Here is a 15,782-nt window from a genome sequence, read left to right as displayed (position 1 = left end):
ACAGAAGGCCAGCACTAACCGACTGTGCCACCCAGGGCGACATCTGTAACATCTACTCTTCCCCTTGCTGTGGATACGCAGTCAAGTGTGCATGAGGAATCATATAGCTATTCTAGTTCAGATTAATGAATTGTTCTTGAACCTTGCAATATCATCACAGCAGCACACTTACATCTTGAATTTTAAATGTAAATACAGGAGTCGCCATTTACTTTAATCTTTACGTTTTAAATCATGTATATGCAGTTGTTGTATCATTTATATACTAATTTATCTATTTTTAATGATTTGTATATTTGCTAATTAATTTAGACGTCACCAAGAAGCTATGGATGAACGACAACTACAGAAAGCCTATCTTTTCATTAGTCTGTTGAATTACAGGTTAACTGTATGTGCAGAGGATATCACTCAAACATGGGCTGATGATATTTCCATACAATAATATCTTCAGTACTTGATAGTGTAAAAGCAATGCATTTCGTTTTCAAAATTATTTGGTCATACATGAAGGTAATTAAATTTTATTACGATCTCAATTATTTTTGTTCTTAATGTACTAAAAACCATAACAAGACTGTATCAAAACATGAAGATATAAAATTACAAATCACATGTTACTAGAGCATGGGTGGTCTAACAACAAAATTGAAAAGCACTACTGCAAAATATCACATATAATAATGAAACTTTATAGCATGTGTAAATGAATAGATGTTAGGACTCTATTAACAATCAGTTGGGATGAATCTTCGGTAAATGATGTATTGTATAAACCAGTTTTAGGCAACGGACTTCACAGCTCTTACGAAAACAAGAAAATTAAGCTTCAGTACCACACCTACAACTAAATTTCAATGATATCAGATGGAAAATAGAGTAAAGTTTCGACTTTTTCAGTGAAGTGTTGAGCATCAGTGTTACATACTGTATATAACCTGGGATTCAGCACTAGTGACGCACTGATATTCTGGAATGAATGGCAAAGGAACAGTAATCAGCTCTAAGTCACAAATGATTTGCTTGAACCATAGAACCAAATGCTGAAGCCTTCTCTAGACAACTCCCTCATCTCAAACAAACAAACAAACAAACAACAATCTCACGATAGAAAATAACGGCATACTTTTTCTTATCCATTAATATTACATATTCTTCATGCTTAAGATATAATACTGACATACGAAATTCGTTATTTATAAATGCCCTATATTGAATGCTCTAAATAAAAAGAAAATCTGAGAAGTAAACCCACTAGGTCAACCCTATCAACTATTGGTAATATGTACTATGGAATGATTATGAATAGTGTACTGTAGTGATGGAGTAGAAAATGTAGGATTGCCAAATCTCCCATAAAATCGTGAATTTTTCGGATATGAAAAAAGTAAAGAAACCTTGAAACATTGAAAGTGTACAGTACATTACAATAAAGCAGTACTGGTATTTATCAGGGGGGTAAAACTGAGAGAGAGGAGTTTCTGGTAGCAAGACTGTGCAGGCCATTGTTTTGTTGCCTGACCACCAGAAGACCAGAAGCACTAAACGTTTCAATGGAATTTTCTGATTGGATGCTAGTGGGAAACACTGTAGGCATCACAGAAATACACACAGAACAACAAAATAGCCGCCACATTTCGTTTGAGAAGAAAGCCTGATGACTATTTTATGAGTCGTTTGTATGTTTATGTTATTTAATTAAGAAATTAAGTGAAAATTTCATCAGAACAACTAATATTTTATTTATACTTGATCTGTATAATGGCCTTTTGTGGTAAATACCCAATACCAAGCAAAATTTGTTTAAATAACACAATTTTGGAAAGAGTTAACGAGTTTAATTATTTAGGATATAAACTTTCTTTTGTTGAAAATTTGGATTTATCAGAGAAAATTGTAAAATTCAACAAATCAATGGGCATCATTAATAGAGTTTTAAAACTTTCATTAGTGCAAAAATCAACTTGTACTCGTCTTTATCAAATAATAGCTCGACCAGTTTTATGTTATGGGAGTGAAGCGTGGACTATAAGGACAAAAGATGAAAGCAGACTAACAGCTTGCGAGATGAGATTCATGCGCCGAACAGCTGGCTACACTAAATGCGATCGAAAGAAAAATGAAGATATCCTTCAAGAACTTAATGTGTCATCAATACTGGACTATATCTCCAGATATCAGTTAAACTGGAAGGAACACGTCTCAAGAATGGTCTCATCCAGGAACCCTAAGGCAATAATGAAGTATCGTCCAAATGGGAAACGGTCACTTGGTCGACCTATGAAAAGATGACAAGAAAATCGCTTTTTCAGGCCATAACAGTTCTTTTCGGACTAGTACTTGACAGGATGATGATGATGATAATGATGATGAAATAACATAAACACACAAAAATAATAACATTCATTTTTAACAACCTGTATAATTTGATCAACAAAACCATCAATATTGCGCTCAAATTTTCAAATATTAAGCTTCACAGCCAGACCACCAGGAGCGCAACATTTCTTCTCTGCTTCCCTGTCATAACATGCACTTCTATTATTTTGTTGTTCTGTGGTATTAACTGTAGTGCATAGTTTCATTATTTACTGACAATCCATAAAAGTATACCTTATTCAAATTTTATACTTTTGTAGGAACTAATTATGACAACCCTAAGGAAATGAAAAGTTAAATATGTATCCATTTACATGACAGAGAAACCCAGGTAAAAAAAATCATCCATACCTGTTATTAATGTTTACCATAAAGTAAAATCTACAGTCATGCACTTATAAGAGGTAGTTATATTAATACACAAAGTAAGTTCAATATTCATCACATGAATAATAATGATTTTCATAAATTCTATAGTCGAATTTAATTCTCTAATATGTCTATGATTTGGAATCTTTGATTAAATGTTTTTTTTTTTTTTTTTTTTTTTTTTTTTTCAATAATTCACATTAATACAAAGATGCCCTTTAAATATTATTTGAATCAACATAATGATGTGTTAAATTTTAATCCTTGTATGATATGTAACCTGCTAGAAACATTCTGAGGAAAGTAATTTCTACTTAATTCAAAAGACTTGACCAGTAAGAATGTAATTATTGCATATTAAAGGTTATCTACACATCTTATAACAAGGTATATCTCACATGTATATTTATAAAAATAATCACTATGGTATAAAAATAGTTAACTATTTAAGGTACTTTGTTTTCATTTTCCTTCCATAAATGTGAAGAATTCTGGTAGTAAGATATGTAACTGTGGTTAGTACAATCGCGGGCTCCTTCATATAAAAAAACAGCAACAATAACAAATCAGAAACAAAACACTAGCATTAATGTGGTAAAGCATTACCTACTAGATAATCAAAGCCTAGACAAGTACTTTATTAATAGTATAATAAAGACAATGTAGTGAACGTTGCAAGGATTTGCAGCTAGTTATTACCTGTTGTGTATTCAAGACTGCATTTGGTAAGTTCTTCTTACACTAAAATTAAAAACAGATTAAGCATGGGTTTGAAGTATACTTAAAGTCAGTTTAGTTGGTGATGTAAAGTTTTTCTGTCTTGTTCTTCGTAAACATGATAAATCATATATAATTCTATTCTATTTGTGAGTGTGTATTAGCACATTCTTATTATTTTTATGGCATCATTGTGGGCCTAACTGAGAGTTCCACACCACTAAAGATGCATCTACACAGTTCAACTTTTTTTTAAACTTTACGCATGCAAGCAATGCAGACAATACTGTATGAAATGCATTCCATAATGCATGCGTTTTTTCACTAAAAATGACTGCACATGCAGCAATTGAAAGCTATCCATCACCGGTGGGTATCTTGTGCTTTATTTCGTTCAACAGTAGCATGTAGTGAGCAGTTGTTTGTTTTAGGTGGCTGTGAATAAACTGAAAATTGTTTTGTTTGATGATGTTGAACCTTTTAAGCTGAAAATGGCAGCAAGTATGATTAGCTTTATTGAAGATTATCGCAAGCATAAGTGTCTATGGTATTCCTAGATCAAAGTCTTATATAACTAATGCTGCTTTTTGGCACTCATCCATATGAAGTCAGTTATGTAGACCAATTTACAAACAGAATCGTTGTCCAGGGTGCACCACAGGAAGCTGATCTATTCTACATCCGCAATGAGATGAGATGATAATGGAGGTTTGGTGGGATGTCACAAGGGAATGGAGCTCCTGGAGAAAATCCCTGTGTTACCTGGGCCACGGGCTTGCCCAATACAAGTTATAAATTGGAGGTATGCTGGGGATCGCACCTGGGTCCAAAGGATTGTAAGCCCAGCACTCTAGCCACTAGACCACAGTGGTGGTAGATCAAAGGTTATAGCAATAAAAATAAGAGAGCAGATTCCCTCAGTGAACTAGGAAATAAGTATGGCCTAGACACCAAAAAAGTAAAGGAGAAATTTAAAAGTTTAAGATAATTTACTATGTAGTGAAGATGACGTTCAACACAGGGAACCATGTAGACATAAAATCTGCACATATCTTATTGACTTGCGAACTTACTAAAGGCTTTACCAATAACTAAAAATGTATTTAAAAATAGGCTTAAGGACTTTACTAATAGATGGTAATATGTTATACACACTAGTTAAAGGGTGTAATTGATATCTTGTTATTTGAAGTGTTCTATCAGTGAGGAAATGTGTTGTGTCAGTGAAGTGTGTAGTGTCAGTGAAGTCTACGGTGTAAGTGAAGTGTGTTGGTGTCAATGAAGTGGCTGTGCAAAGTATTCGAACAGTGAAATGGTTAGAAGTGTTAGTGAAATCAGGTAGAATCAGTGCAGTGAGTGAGTTGACAGCGAAATAAGTGTAGTGCCGAAAGGTACTTGTGCAGATATGAACATGTCAGACTCGTGGATCTTAGTTCGAGCTTAGGGTTAAGATGCAGATTAGATTTACTTTAAATGTTATTTTAAGTGACCATGCTTCATTTTAATTTAGGATGCTCCTTGTTATTATTATTATTAATTATTGTTTTTTATTAGTTGTGTGTATTATTAATTGTCATTATTGAGTGTAATTAGTTACCACTGCCACCAGGTATATACCCATTTGCAGTGTGAATAAATAAATACATACATACATACATACATACATACATACATACAATATGAGTTTTCAACTTGCGTCTTTCAATATACTATCTCCCAGATTGTATGTGTATGTGCATGGATAGTTGAACCATGTAGATGCAGAATTGCAAGAAAAATAGATAAGTGCTGTTTTCAGGCAAGAGTTAAGAAAGGCACTTCATAAGAACTTGACAGCAGTTGCCACCAGTGGATAGTAAAATATGTAATTAATAATGGGGGGAGGGGGGAGGGGAGCGGTAATAAGAAAATCCTAAACATTCGTATACTGAATATAAACCGTGTACACATCAGAGACATAATTTAATTTTATGTGAAAATTAAACATAACCGTAACATAAACACAGAAGTTTGCGCCCAGGCTACCAAATGGGATCATTCACAATGATTCACATAAGCATTGACATAAACATTACCGTAAGACGTTAACATGAAAGTTTGCAAACTCCAAACTTTCATGCTTATGCTTACGTGATTTGCAAACAGAACATAATCGTGGAGCGCTAAGTATACAACAGAATATGAGGAAATGGCGTCGTTCTTATGTTTCCATGGTTACCAAGTATGTTTGCGGTTATATTTATGTTCCTATCGTGAATGATGGTGATTTTACCGTAACGTTTATATTCTTAAGTTAACACTTACGTTATGTTTAATTTTCATTGTGAATGAGCCTTTACTGTGTAAACGTCATGAGAAAAATATTAACATAATAAACCAAAATAAAATAAAATAAAATATAGCAGTCATTAGCAAGAACACTTGTTCTCACACTTTGTCTGGCTGTCTTGAATATCTAGTAGGCAATGGATGAAGGTAACATTCAATGCATTCAATATTATATCTTGTACCACAATAGTACAACCTAACTACTAACGGCAGTATCAAAACCTCCTTTTACCCTGCAATTCATCAGTAACATTTCTCCAGAACAATATATGCAATGAAGCCTCAAAAATATTTTGAGGTAACTGGGAACGGACTCTGTTTCAGAAATATTGAAAAGTGTGACGTGGACTGTGTTTTCAAATAATCAGCAACTATTATGACTGTAAGGTACTGTCATTAATAAGAAGTTATTTTCATTTTTGCTGAAGTATAAACAAGAAGACGGAATACAAATACTGTCCATGGAAATCAAGCAATTCTTTCACCTGCCTGATATCTGTGGCAGCACAACCTTGCAGGATCACTGCTGCTAAGCATGTCTGTTTAAACTTTCTATTTTATTTTAGTGTATTAAGAATATATATAAATTTCAGAATAAAAATAAACATCCATTTTCTAATAAGTAATGACTATCGAAAACATCACAAACCATTATAGTTACAGTGATGCTTGTTGAATGCAAGGTTTTATGTGTGTATGAACTTAATTACCTCATGTCTTGATCACAGCTGTGACAAGACTAATAAAAATATTTAAACATTTCCTTTAAAAACAGCCTGACTTTAGATTTCATTTGATAACAATAGCAACTTTTATAGTAAGCATATACACAACATTTGTCATATTAACTAAAGATAACTTTTTAAAATGATATCAGTAAAGAGCATCTAAACACATAATTTTAAAACAATAAAAAGAAATCTTACCAAAATTAGTCAAGTCATAATTAGCCACAACCTTCGTGGTTTTCTTCAAATGTTTAATTGAAATGCAACATATATATTTATGCTGAATGATATACATTGCACGAAGAAGAGACAAATTCTCTAAAGAATTATAAGGTCACATATTTAAAATTAATATTCAAAGTTTATAGTTTTGAAATAAAACTGTACTGTGAAAAAAAATATTTTAAACTGACGAATTAAGAAATTGCCTAATTTAAACGAAAAATGATAATAATGTTGGCCACTCATATGAACATGTGGTTACAGTTCGAGTGGAAAGGCAAGTACACTTTTTTTCACTAAGTAGGGACTCAAAAAAATATTTTCATGTATTTGTATTACACAGTTAAAATGAGTGGATGAACTAGTTAGAGCATTGTTACTAACTCAGAACTGTAAAAGATTTATGTTTGTAACATATGACATACATGGGAATGTGAGGGATATTCATGATTAAACTCAAAACTTAGTGAAATAAATTAAGCTATTTCACATGGATTAGTGGAATAGATGTGACACATTGGTTCACGTCAGTAATATTTAGAGTCTTCACATAAAAATTTATTGTTACGGTCCTGGTCATTAGAATATTATTTCAAAGATAACAGATGTCGATGTTGTGTTTGTAGTACCACATATATTCAAATTTGTGGTATCTTCTAACAATACGCTTATCATCTAACACTACATAGTTACTGTTTAGAATACAATTCAATTTCCATTTGCTCACAACCTAGACACAAATAAAAATAAACTAGTTGCTGCTAAATTTTAAATAAGATTTAACATAAAGTATGTACATTCTCAATTTATGCACAACAATAAGGGAAGTGTGAAGTAATTGCTAAGAAAAAGTTATGTGCAAAATATGGCAGTGATTAAAGTAATATGCAAACTAAGTAGGAAGTTTTCTGAAACAAGTTTTGTGAGAAAAGGAGGAGGTTACGAGGGTTCACACAGATTATTATCATTAGTTGTGGATATTGGTCCACTAAGGCCCTGCTGCATAGCAGTACCCTACCATTTCAGTTCCTAACCTGTTGGGGATTATACTTGTCTTCGTTGTGATGTAAGTAAAATTAAATTTTATACAATAAGAGCAAACTGACAGGAAAAGTTCCTTCTTGCCCCTTAATGGAGGGTACTTTTCGTTTCTTGATCATTTAACTTCAAGCATCGTTCTCTAGAAGTAATGTGTTTGCACTGCAGAACGTTTAGCTGACTCTGATATTGTCTACAATGCAAAATGGGAGAAAGATCTATGTTACACCAAAATGATAAGAATTTATTGATTAATGGAAAAATGTGGAATGCTGATAGAAGAAATGAAAGTATCTCGTGAGAACCTGTCTCAAACACCATCTCTGTCCACCAGAATTCAGACATATTTAAAAACCCAGGTTTCTGATATAAGACGCCAAAGCTCTAACCATTCAGATAATGGTAAGAAAAGAAAATCATTATTTCAGTAATATTTTATGAGATTTAATTCTTTCACTTCAGTTGAAAATGATGTTCTCCATGTTACAAATGATAAAGCAGGACCAGGTCGTCATTAAGGACCAAAATGTGTCACTTACAGATATTTATATATAATTTTATTTTTTAATTTACTTGTTCGTAATCATTACTTCCAACGTAATATGACTAGCTGAGAAAGCAAAATACAGCCCTAAAATATCCTCTACATAGTCTGGAATTTAGATCCACTTCCTATTTTTGTGGCCAATGTACCTTCACTCATACATGGCAACAATAGAGTAAGATACGTATACATATTGTTGGAGTCATCCGAGAAGTGCCTACTTGTATTTCCTTTCCCCTCACCCTTTTCTCCCATCTTTTTCCGTCCCTACCTCCTTTGTCTTCCTCAGCACGATGCAAGTGTCTGCTTTAAACTGTACTATGTGTCACGTTATGCAGATCCATGATTTTATAAAATGTGTTCACAGCATTGCTCCAACATGTTTAATATATCGTGGTGTGGATAAATGATTTTAAAATGAACAAAGTAGATTATTGATTATACTAAAGACAAAAGCAAACTTAAAATTAACCAAATGAATTTACATATACGCAACAAGATGATAAGAAAGAGAGAACCTTCTGTAACATGTGGTTTAGTAAAAAAAATCGTCGTGTAAGTGAAGAAAAACAAATGCTATTTTGTTTTTATTGTTTATTACTTAGTGGTGGAGGACTGTGGATGATGGTAGATTGTAAGGATCGCAAACTTTCAAGCGAGCAAATTTAAAAAAAAAGTTTAGTACTCATTGTAAATATCTACATAGGATTTATGTAATAATTTTCTTGTACATTTATACAGACTTTAATCATGAGATTTCGTAGGTACTTTTATAGTGGATGAATTATTTTCCAAGGGCAAAAAAAAAAAAAAAAAAAAAAAAAAATAGAAGTACTTGAAACTTTTCATTCAATTAATTGAATACAATCTTATTCAGAACCGAGCAAGGGAGTTAAGTGGTAACACACTATATTCGCATTTGGAAGCTCCCAGGTTCAAACCCATGAGCCAGCCAATGTGACTAGGTTTTTTTTCATGGTTTTCCTAGTTGCTAAAGCAAAAATGCCAGATTAGTAATTTCCTTATCATGAAGTCCATTTACAGTTACATAACAATAAAATCGAAATACATAATATCCAGAAAGGTGACTATGCAACTGGCTCTATCAGCACACTTCGTAAGCAGATGGTGGGAAGATGATAAGGCCATCTGTCTGGGACAAAGTAATCAATCTTCTTAATGTATCCAGCTGTTTGCTGACAACATAAATCCACTATAGTCCACTGTAATCTATTCAGTTGTTTTTCACGAGAAATGAGAGGTATTAAGTAAACTAAACCTCAATGTTTCACGTGCTAATTCAACAGATGTCGTGATATGACAATGATTGTTAGAAGTCTTATTCAATTCTGACTTCAATAACATACGAACCATAAATAGAGTTTTATGAACTCATCTATTTAACGATAATTTTTAAAAATATTTCCGAATGAGCTGGAAAACAATTGATTTTTTGCTTAGCAAATTAGAATGGAAGCTCACAAAAATTAAAACCAATTTAAAAAAAACCCTAACACATAACAGTATGATAAACACATTACATTCCTCCCAACACATCCACATTCTCATGTACACCACAATACTTTTTTTTCTTCAGAAAATAGCTCTTATTTCTTCACTACTTTCTTCTGTTTACTCAACGTTGCTTGTTAGAAACTGAGCAAATATATCCAACCAGTTGAAACCATTGTTATGATAAATGAGCCAATGAAGCACGTTTGTCTGCTGATCCAGAGCTTTGCTGGAGTATGGGTTCGATTTTCACTTGGACTGATTGCTTGGTTAGGTTTTTTTCCATTTTTCCCAACCATGAGGTGAATGTCAGACAAGCTATGGTGAATCCTCAGCCTCATCTCGTCAAATATACCATCTCGCTATCATCAATTCCACTGATGCTAATAACCTAGCAGTTGATACAGCGTCATTAAATAACAAAAAATCAATGACACAATAATGCAGGAAGCAACTAATCTCGTTCACTGTAAACACTCACATAAAATAACATTTGTTGCTTTTATGCCCTTGCTGTTAGCATTGTGTTATCACCTCCTCATTGTGATGTATCTGTTACCATGAGTTGGGAAGAGAGTAATGGCGGATTTACACATAGATTTTTTTTTTGTAAGTGCTTTAACTGCAACTGTCTACTGGAAATGGTAAACCGAATTTCCATTTTGCTGCCATCTACTGACAATCCACAGATATGTTGCCATCTAGTTGCAAAATTTCAGATGTCCACTGTCACATCTTGAGAAATCGTATCTGTATCTTCGTAGTGGAAGTTGAAACCAATCAGACATTTGTCTTTTAAATAACTAGTTTTCAATCGAGGAAACCACTAAAAAAACCCCTAATCACACTGACTGACCCAGGGATTTAAATTTGAGACTTCCCAAATGCGACTCTATTATCTTACCACTAAGCACAGAGTAATTTTGTCTTTATTCATGATCTTTTACAGGCCAGAGGAGAGTAGTAAAACACAGAAGAAGACCTACAAAGGTTGTCATGAAATTATTCGAAATAAAAAACTTTTAATGTATTTTTACGGAAAATAGTAAAATAGATTTCGAAGTACATTTTCAAGTATTCAACAAGCATTTTAAATAGGGCCTCAATTCTGTAATACAATTCAGTACACATTTCTGTAGTCCGAACCCAGAACATTGTTGCTACCTTTGTTCTTGTTGCTGTTGTGATGGTGGCTGTTGCTGCTGTTGTTGTTGTTGCTGCTGCTGCTGCTGCTGCTGTTGTTGCTGCTGCTGCTGCTGCTGACTTTGGAAAGCTTGAGTGAAGCGTGGGAGAGGAGTTGTTGCAGAGGTGCCCACCTCTCTCTCCCCAGAACCTGCTGCAAGGAGTGATGCCATGACATCAGGCTCGGGAGGTGCCGTAGAGGTAGCACTACTAGCACCAGAAGTCGATACCTCTGATGGAAGGTCCAGTCCCACCACAGACGATGCAGCTGTTTCCATCAAATGCAGCAATTGTGATGACAAACTTTGCTCTTCACTTGTAAGTAACTGAGTTTGTTCTGGTCCACCTGCACACATCACAATATCAAACTTGTTCACTATACAGCATTTGGTCTTGAATTCGTTCTAGGACTTGTCAGTCCAATCTCAAGAAACTACCACAAGCCACGGAATGAAACAAAGCTGTAGTGATGGTCATTCTTAGCTGATGGAGAACATTGCACAGTCACTTAAGACGGACAATTCGTGAGTTCAAGTTTGCTGTATATGACGTGAGTCACCTGCCCCACATTTATTCAAAGTTATGTAATCCCGCACATTCATAATAAATTCTGTAACTTCAGTACTTTTAATCATATCTTAAAAACAAAAGGGAGTAGTATGCATATCATATTAGATCACGTGATTAATGGTTTGCAGGTTTGGGTTTTACATTTTGTATGTTACTTAATATTCTTGTTTTAATGTGGGAAGTCCAAAATATTCCATGTATTTCCTCCTCATAGATTCTATGACAGTGGTGTCATAAGTGTACGGCAAAACAAGACCAGCACTTCGGGTATAATTATAAAATAGTTGTCTTTTCAATACTAACACATATAAATAAATAAATAAATAAATAAATAAATAAATAAATAAATGAATAAACATACAGCAAACTCTGGGCTTTCTATGTGTGAATTACCTGGTTCAAGTTAATTTTACTTAATTTTTGTCATAAAATTTTAATACGTGTGAATCGAGCTTGGAATTCGAGTTCACGAGCCTTAAAGTGACTTTGGTTTAAAAATAGTCTGTGACAAGCCACCTCTTCCCACATTATTTCCTGACAAAAATCTGACAAACATTTTGATAAGACTTATGTGTGACGATCAGACAAAATGATTATTGGTTGGTTGAACACTGTTGTAATTGATCATAACAATCTGTGTTATTCTTATCATTCTCTCTGGTGTATGTACACTAATGAGTACAAATACGAATGTTACGAAGTGCAACGGTATCAGTGCCATTGCCCCACATAATCTGGACCAATGGTGACCAACTCAGCTGCTCTTACGAAGCAATGAGTGCACTCCTGAGCAAAAAAAGAGCAATGCTAGCATTGTAAGCATTGGGACTATCTGCTCTCATATATTGCTCATGTGCAGCGAAGAGTGTTCTTGCACACAGAGCACGAGTTGGCCACCAATGATCATATGACAGTATCAACACACTCCAAAGCTTATTATTAAAAGTGATAAATGAATGTGTTAAATGTCTCACAAATTAAATTTTCAAATGCAGTACTGTATGTCCATTATATAAAAAGATTCACTTTGTGATAAAAGCAAAAGTCATACCATCCATATTTGTCTAGCAATTAATCCAGATAATCCAAAGTTTGCTACAATACATTATTAATTTGTCAATATAACCTAACCTAGTGGTATTCAACCAGGGGTAAGTGAAGACTTCTTAGAGGGTATGTAAAATTTTTAATAAGCATACACATTTCATAAATAAATAATCAGAGCAGAAAACCATTTCTGCCAGAAAGTGAATGTGTGTTGCATTTTATTATTTTACCTAAAAATGGAATCTTGCAGCTCTGCTTGTTATGCTAATCGTGCTCCTATAATATTACGAATGATATATGTCAAAATCGATACCTAGGTATATATTGGCTGAATGTAACAACTTTCAGTAATGTGTGGTGACTGTTGTATGGAGGCTTGATTTCTTTATTTCTTATAATAATTAAAGTCTTGCTTCTCACTCCTTATATTTGCGAACTAAAGTGCAGATTTATAATCATTCAGTTCTTCTCATTATTCAATAGTAGGTTAAATATTTTCATTTCCCTTGCAATACAGATAAATTCATTAAAGAGAAAAATGTAAAATCGATGGAAAATATGAAAATGATGATAGTGTTGAACCAATGACTGTGAAAAGTTCGACAGCATCTGTTCCACCACAGGATGTGAGTGTAAAAAGTGTTGAACCATCTATGAGCAAGTCGAAAATTCCGAAAAATGTGAAATATAGATATTACAACGAATCATACATTATATATAAATTTGTATCGAATATGTATGATCCACCTCTTCCCCTCTGCATTATTAGCAACCAAACTCTATGAAACCATCCTTACTTCACAGACACTTGGTAACTAATTATGGCGAGTAGAAAAACAAGCCGGTTGAAAGTTCGAAAGCAATACACAATTTTACACAATCAACAAAGGTGGCAGTGGAGACAGCGTATGAGTTAGCATTGCTAGTGTCAAAAAATGTTGTTGTTGTTGTTTTCTAATGCCAGGCATTTGACAATGAAGTCATTTGACCTCTTGCACTCCAATATTTTTCAAAGATATTATCATGACCAGCCACTGAAGCACAGATTTTGAGATGTTCCGAATCCATTTCTTGGTTTGAGTTGCACAATGGACAGTTAGGGGACTGATATATTCCAATTCTATGCAGGTGTTTGGCCAAACAATCATGGCCTGTTGCCAATCTAAATGCAGCTACAGACGATTTTCGTGGTAAATCGGGAATTAACTGTGGATTTTGATGCAGAGAGTTCCATTTTTTTCCCTTGGGATTGTGTTGTTAAATTTTGTTTGCTGAAGTCTAAGTATGTAGATTTAATAAATCTTTTCACAGAGTAATACGTAGATTGATCAACAAGATCTCCCAGCTAGGTCCAATGGACCCGTCGACCAACAGCAGGTGTGGTCCTCCAGACATTCTGGGGGTTGTGTGTGAATGAAGTAGCCACCAAAACGTTAAAATATGGTGTTCACTTAAATCGGCTACAACTTGCCATTTTTCACTCCAATATGAAATAAGTGTCAAAAAATAAATCACTGTATACCACAGCTTAATCTCTTATTGTTCCTGGCACTTTGATTATAGCAAATAAATTGATAGACAAACATTCTGCTGAAGTAATAAAACAATTTTGAATCTGACATAGGACATAGAATTCATGACTTAGTATAAGACGCTGAACAAATAGCAGGAAACATTAAATGGGCAAAAGAATTGCGATTCAAATTGAATTAGTGGATGAGTCTGATGATAAAGAGTTACTTATATACTTATGTTCGCTATTTTGATATTAAAAAACGTACTATTGCTGATTAAATTCTAGGTTGTAAACAATCACCAAAACATACAAAGGGAGAGAATAGTTTTAAAATTCTTGATAATTTCATAAGATTAGAATTAAATTTGTCATGGGACTGGTGTGTACGTGTCTCCATTGATGGAGCTACTCCACTGATAGGTCATAAAAGTGGTCTTGTTACTCGTATTCGCGAAATTAACCCCAAAATAATTTGGCAACATTATTATTACACACAGAGAAAACTTGCTCGCAAAAAAATGACTATGACTCCTGATTTACAAGAAATGCTGAACATTGCTGTAAAAGTGGTAAATTTAATCAAGTTGCTTGGACTGAATTTCCGTTTTTTTTTATGTGCGAGGAGATGGGATCCAACACACACTCAACTGTTTTTGCACACCGAGGTGTGGTGGTTATCGCAAGGACGTGCACTGATTCGCCTTTTTTAATTGAAAAGTGAGATAAAGTGTTTCCTTACAAAATTGAAATTAGATCTATTGACATAATTTTAAGATGAGGTTTGGATTTGCTAATTTGACGTAGACCACCTAATGACAGCAAGGTAGTAAATACTAAAAATTTTTCTGTGGATATTGAATTTCTCATTCAAAATGTTTGATAAATAAATTAAATCTGATATGATCTGACAATAGAACTGTGAGAAGGGTCTGCTTCACAGAGAGCTATACCTGAAAGCCAGATTTGCGTAAGATTTTGTGAGTTTTCTTGATTTCCAACAATTTGTTGTTATGCATATAGCAGATTTTTCAAATGTACGACTCAACTGTTCTATACTAAGAGATATTATTCTGACAATTTGGTTGGTCTTCCTGTCACTACTACAAACAGTTCCATAAGTTTTTGTAGCAATATTAAAACTCTACATTAATGAATTTACTCACCTACTAGCAGCCTGTGGATGTCTTCATCAGTGCGAATTTGTTGTGCAGCCATCAGCAAACTATCCTGATCAACTGCAGACAGAGTCTCTGACATAACAGATGATGTGGACGTGGACGGAATTAGACTGAGCAGGTGTGTTAAGTCACCTACTCGTGATGAGGATGGAGGCTCCAACTTTATCATGCCTTCTCTATTTTCTTCTTCAAATACCTGCGTGGAAACGTACCGGTACTGATTATGTAACATATACTTTTATAAAAGTCTAAATTGTACAGTCATGGAAGAAAAAATTTAACGATAAACAAAGCAATCTCCACATTGACGTAATTCGTTAATGCATGTGAAATGACGAATATAAACCCAATATCAGCAAACAAGGTCAAAACTGTTCAACAATAATAGTTATCCCTCAGCATAACTGACTTATTAAGCATAATACATTAGGAAGGCATACAATATTATTTGT

At 33.9% G+C, this 15,782-nt stretch overlaps 1 protein-coding gene across 1 annotated transcript in view; it reads right to left on the bottom strand.

Annotated features, from left to right (window-relative positions):
* Positions 1–9,138: 9,138 nt before the first annotated feature.
* The window catches only part of LOC138703595 (PR domain zinc finger protein 15-like), a 30,370-nt gene continuing 23,726 nt past the window's right edge, over positions 9,139–15,782 (bottom strand). The window contains exons 11-12 of the mRNA XM_069831611.1: positions 15,316–15,526; positions 9,139–11,365 (exon numbers count right to left, since the gene is read on the bottom strand). Coding sequence (XP_069687712.1) covers positions 10,998–11,365; positions 15,316–15,526 — 579 coding nt within the window. The 3' untranslated portion in view covers positions 9,139–10,997. The remainder of the gene's footprint in view (positions 11,366–15,315; positions 15,527–15,782) is intronic.

This window comes from Periplaneta americana, chromosome 7 (genome assembly GCF_040183065.1).
Source record: "Periplaneta americana isolate PAMFEO1 chromosome 7, P.americana_PAMFEO1_priV1, whole genome shotgun sequence".
Lineage (NCBI taxonomy): Eukaryota > Metazoa > Arthropoda > Insecta > Blattodea > Blattidae > Periplaneta > Periplaneta americana.
The sequence above is the reverse complement of the archived record's forward strand: the minus strand, read 5'-3'. Positions and strand labels throughout refer to the sequence as shown.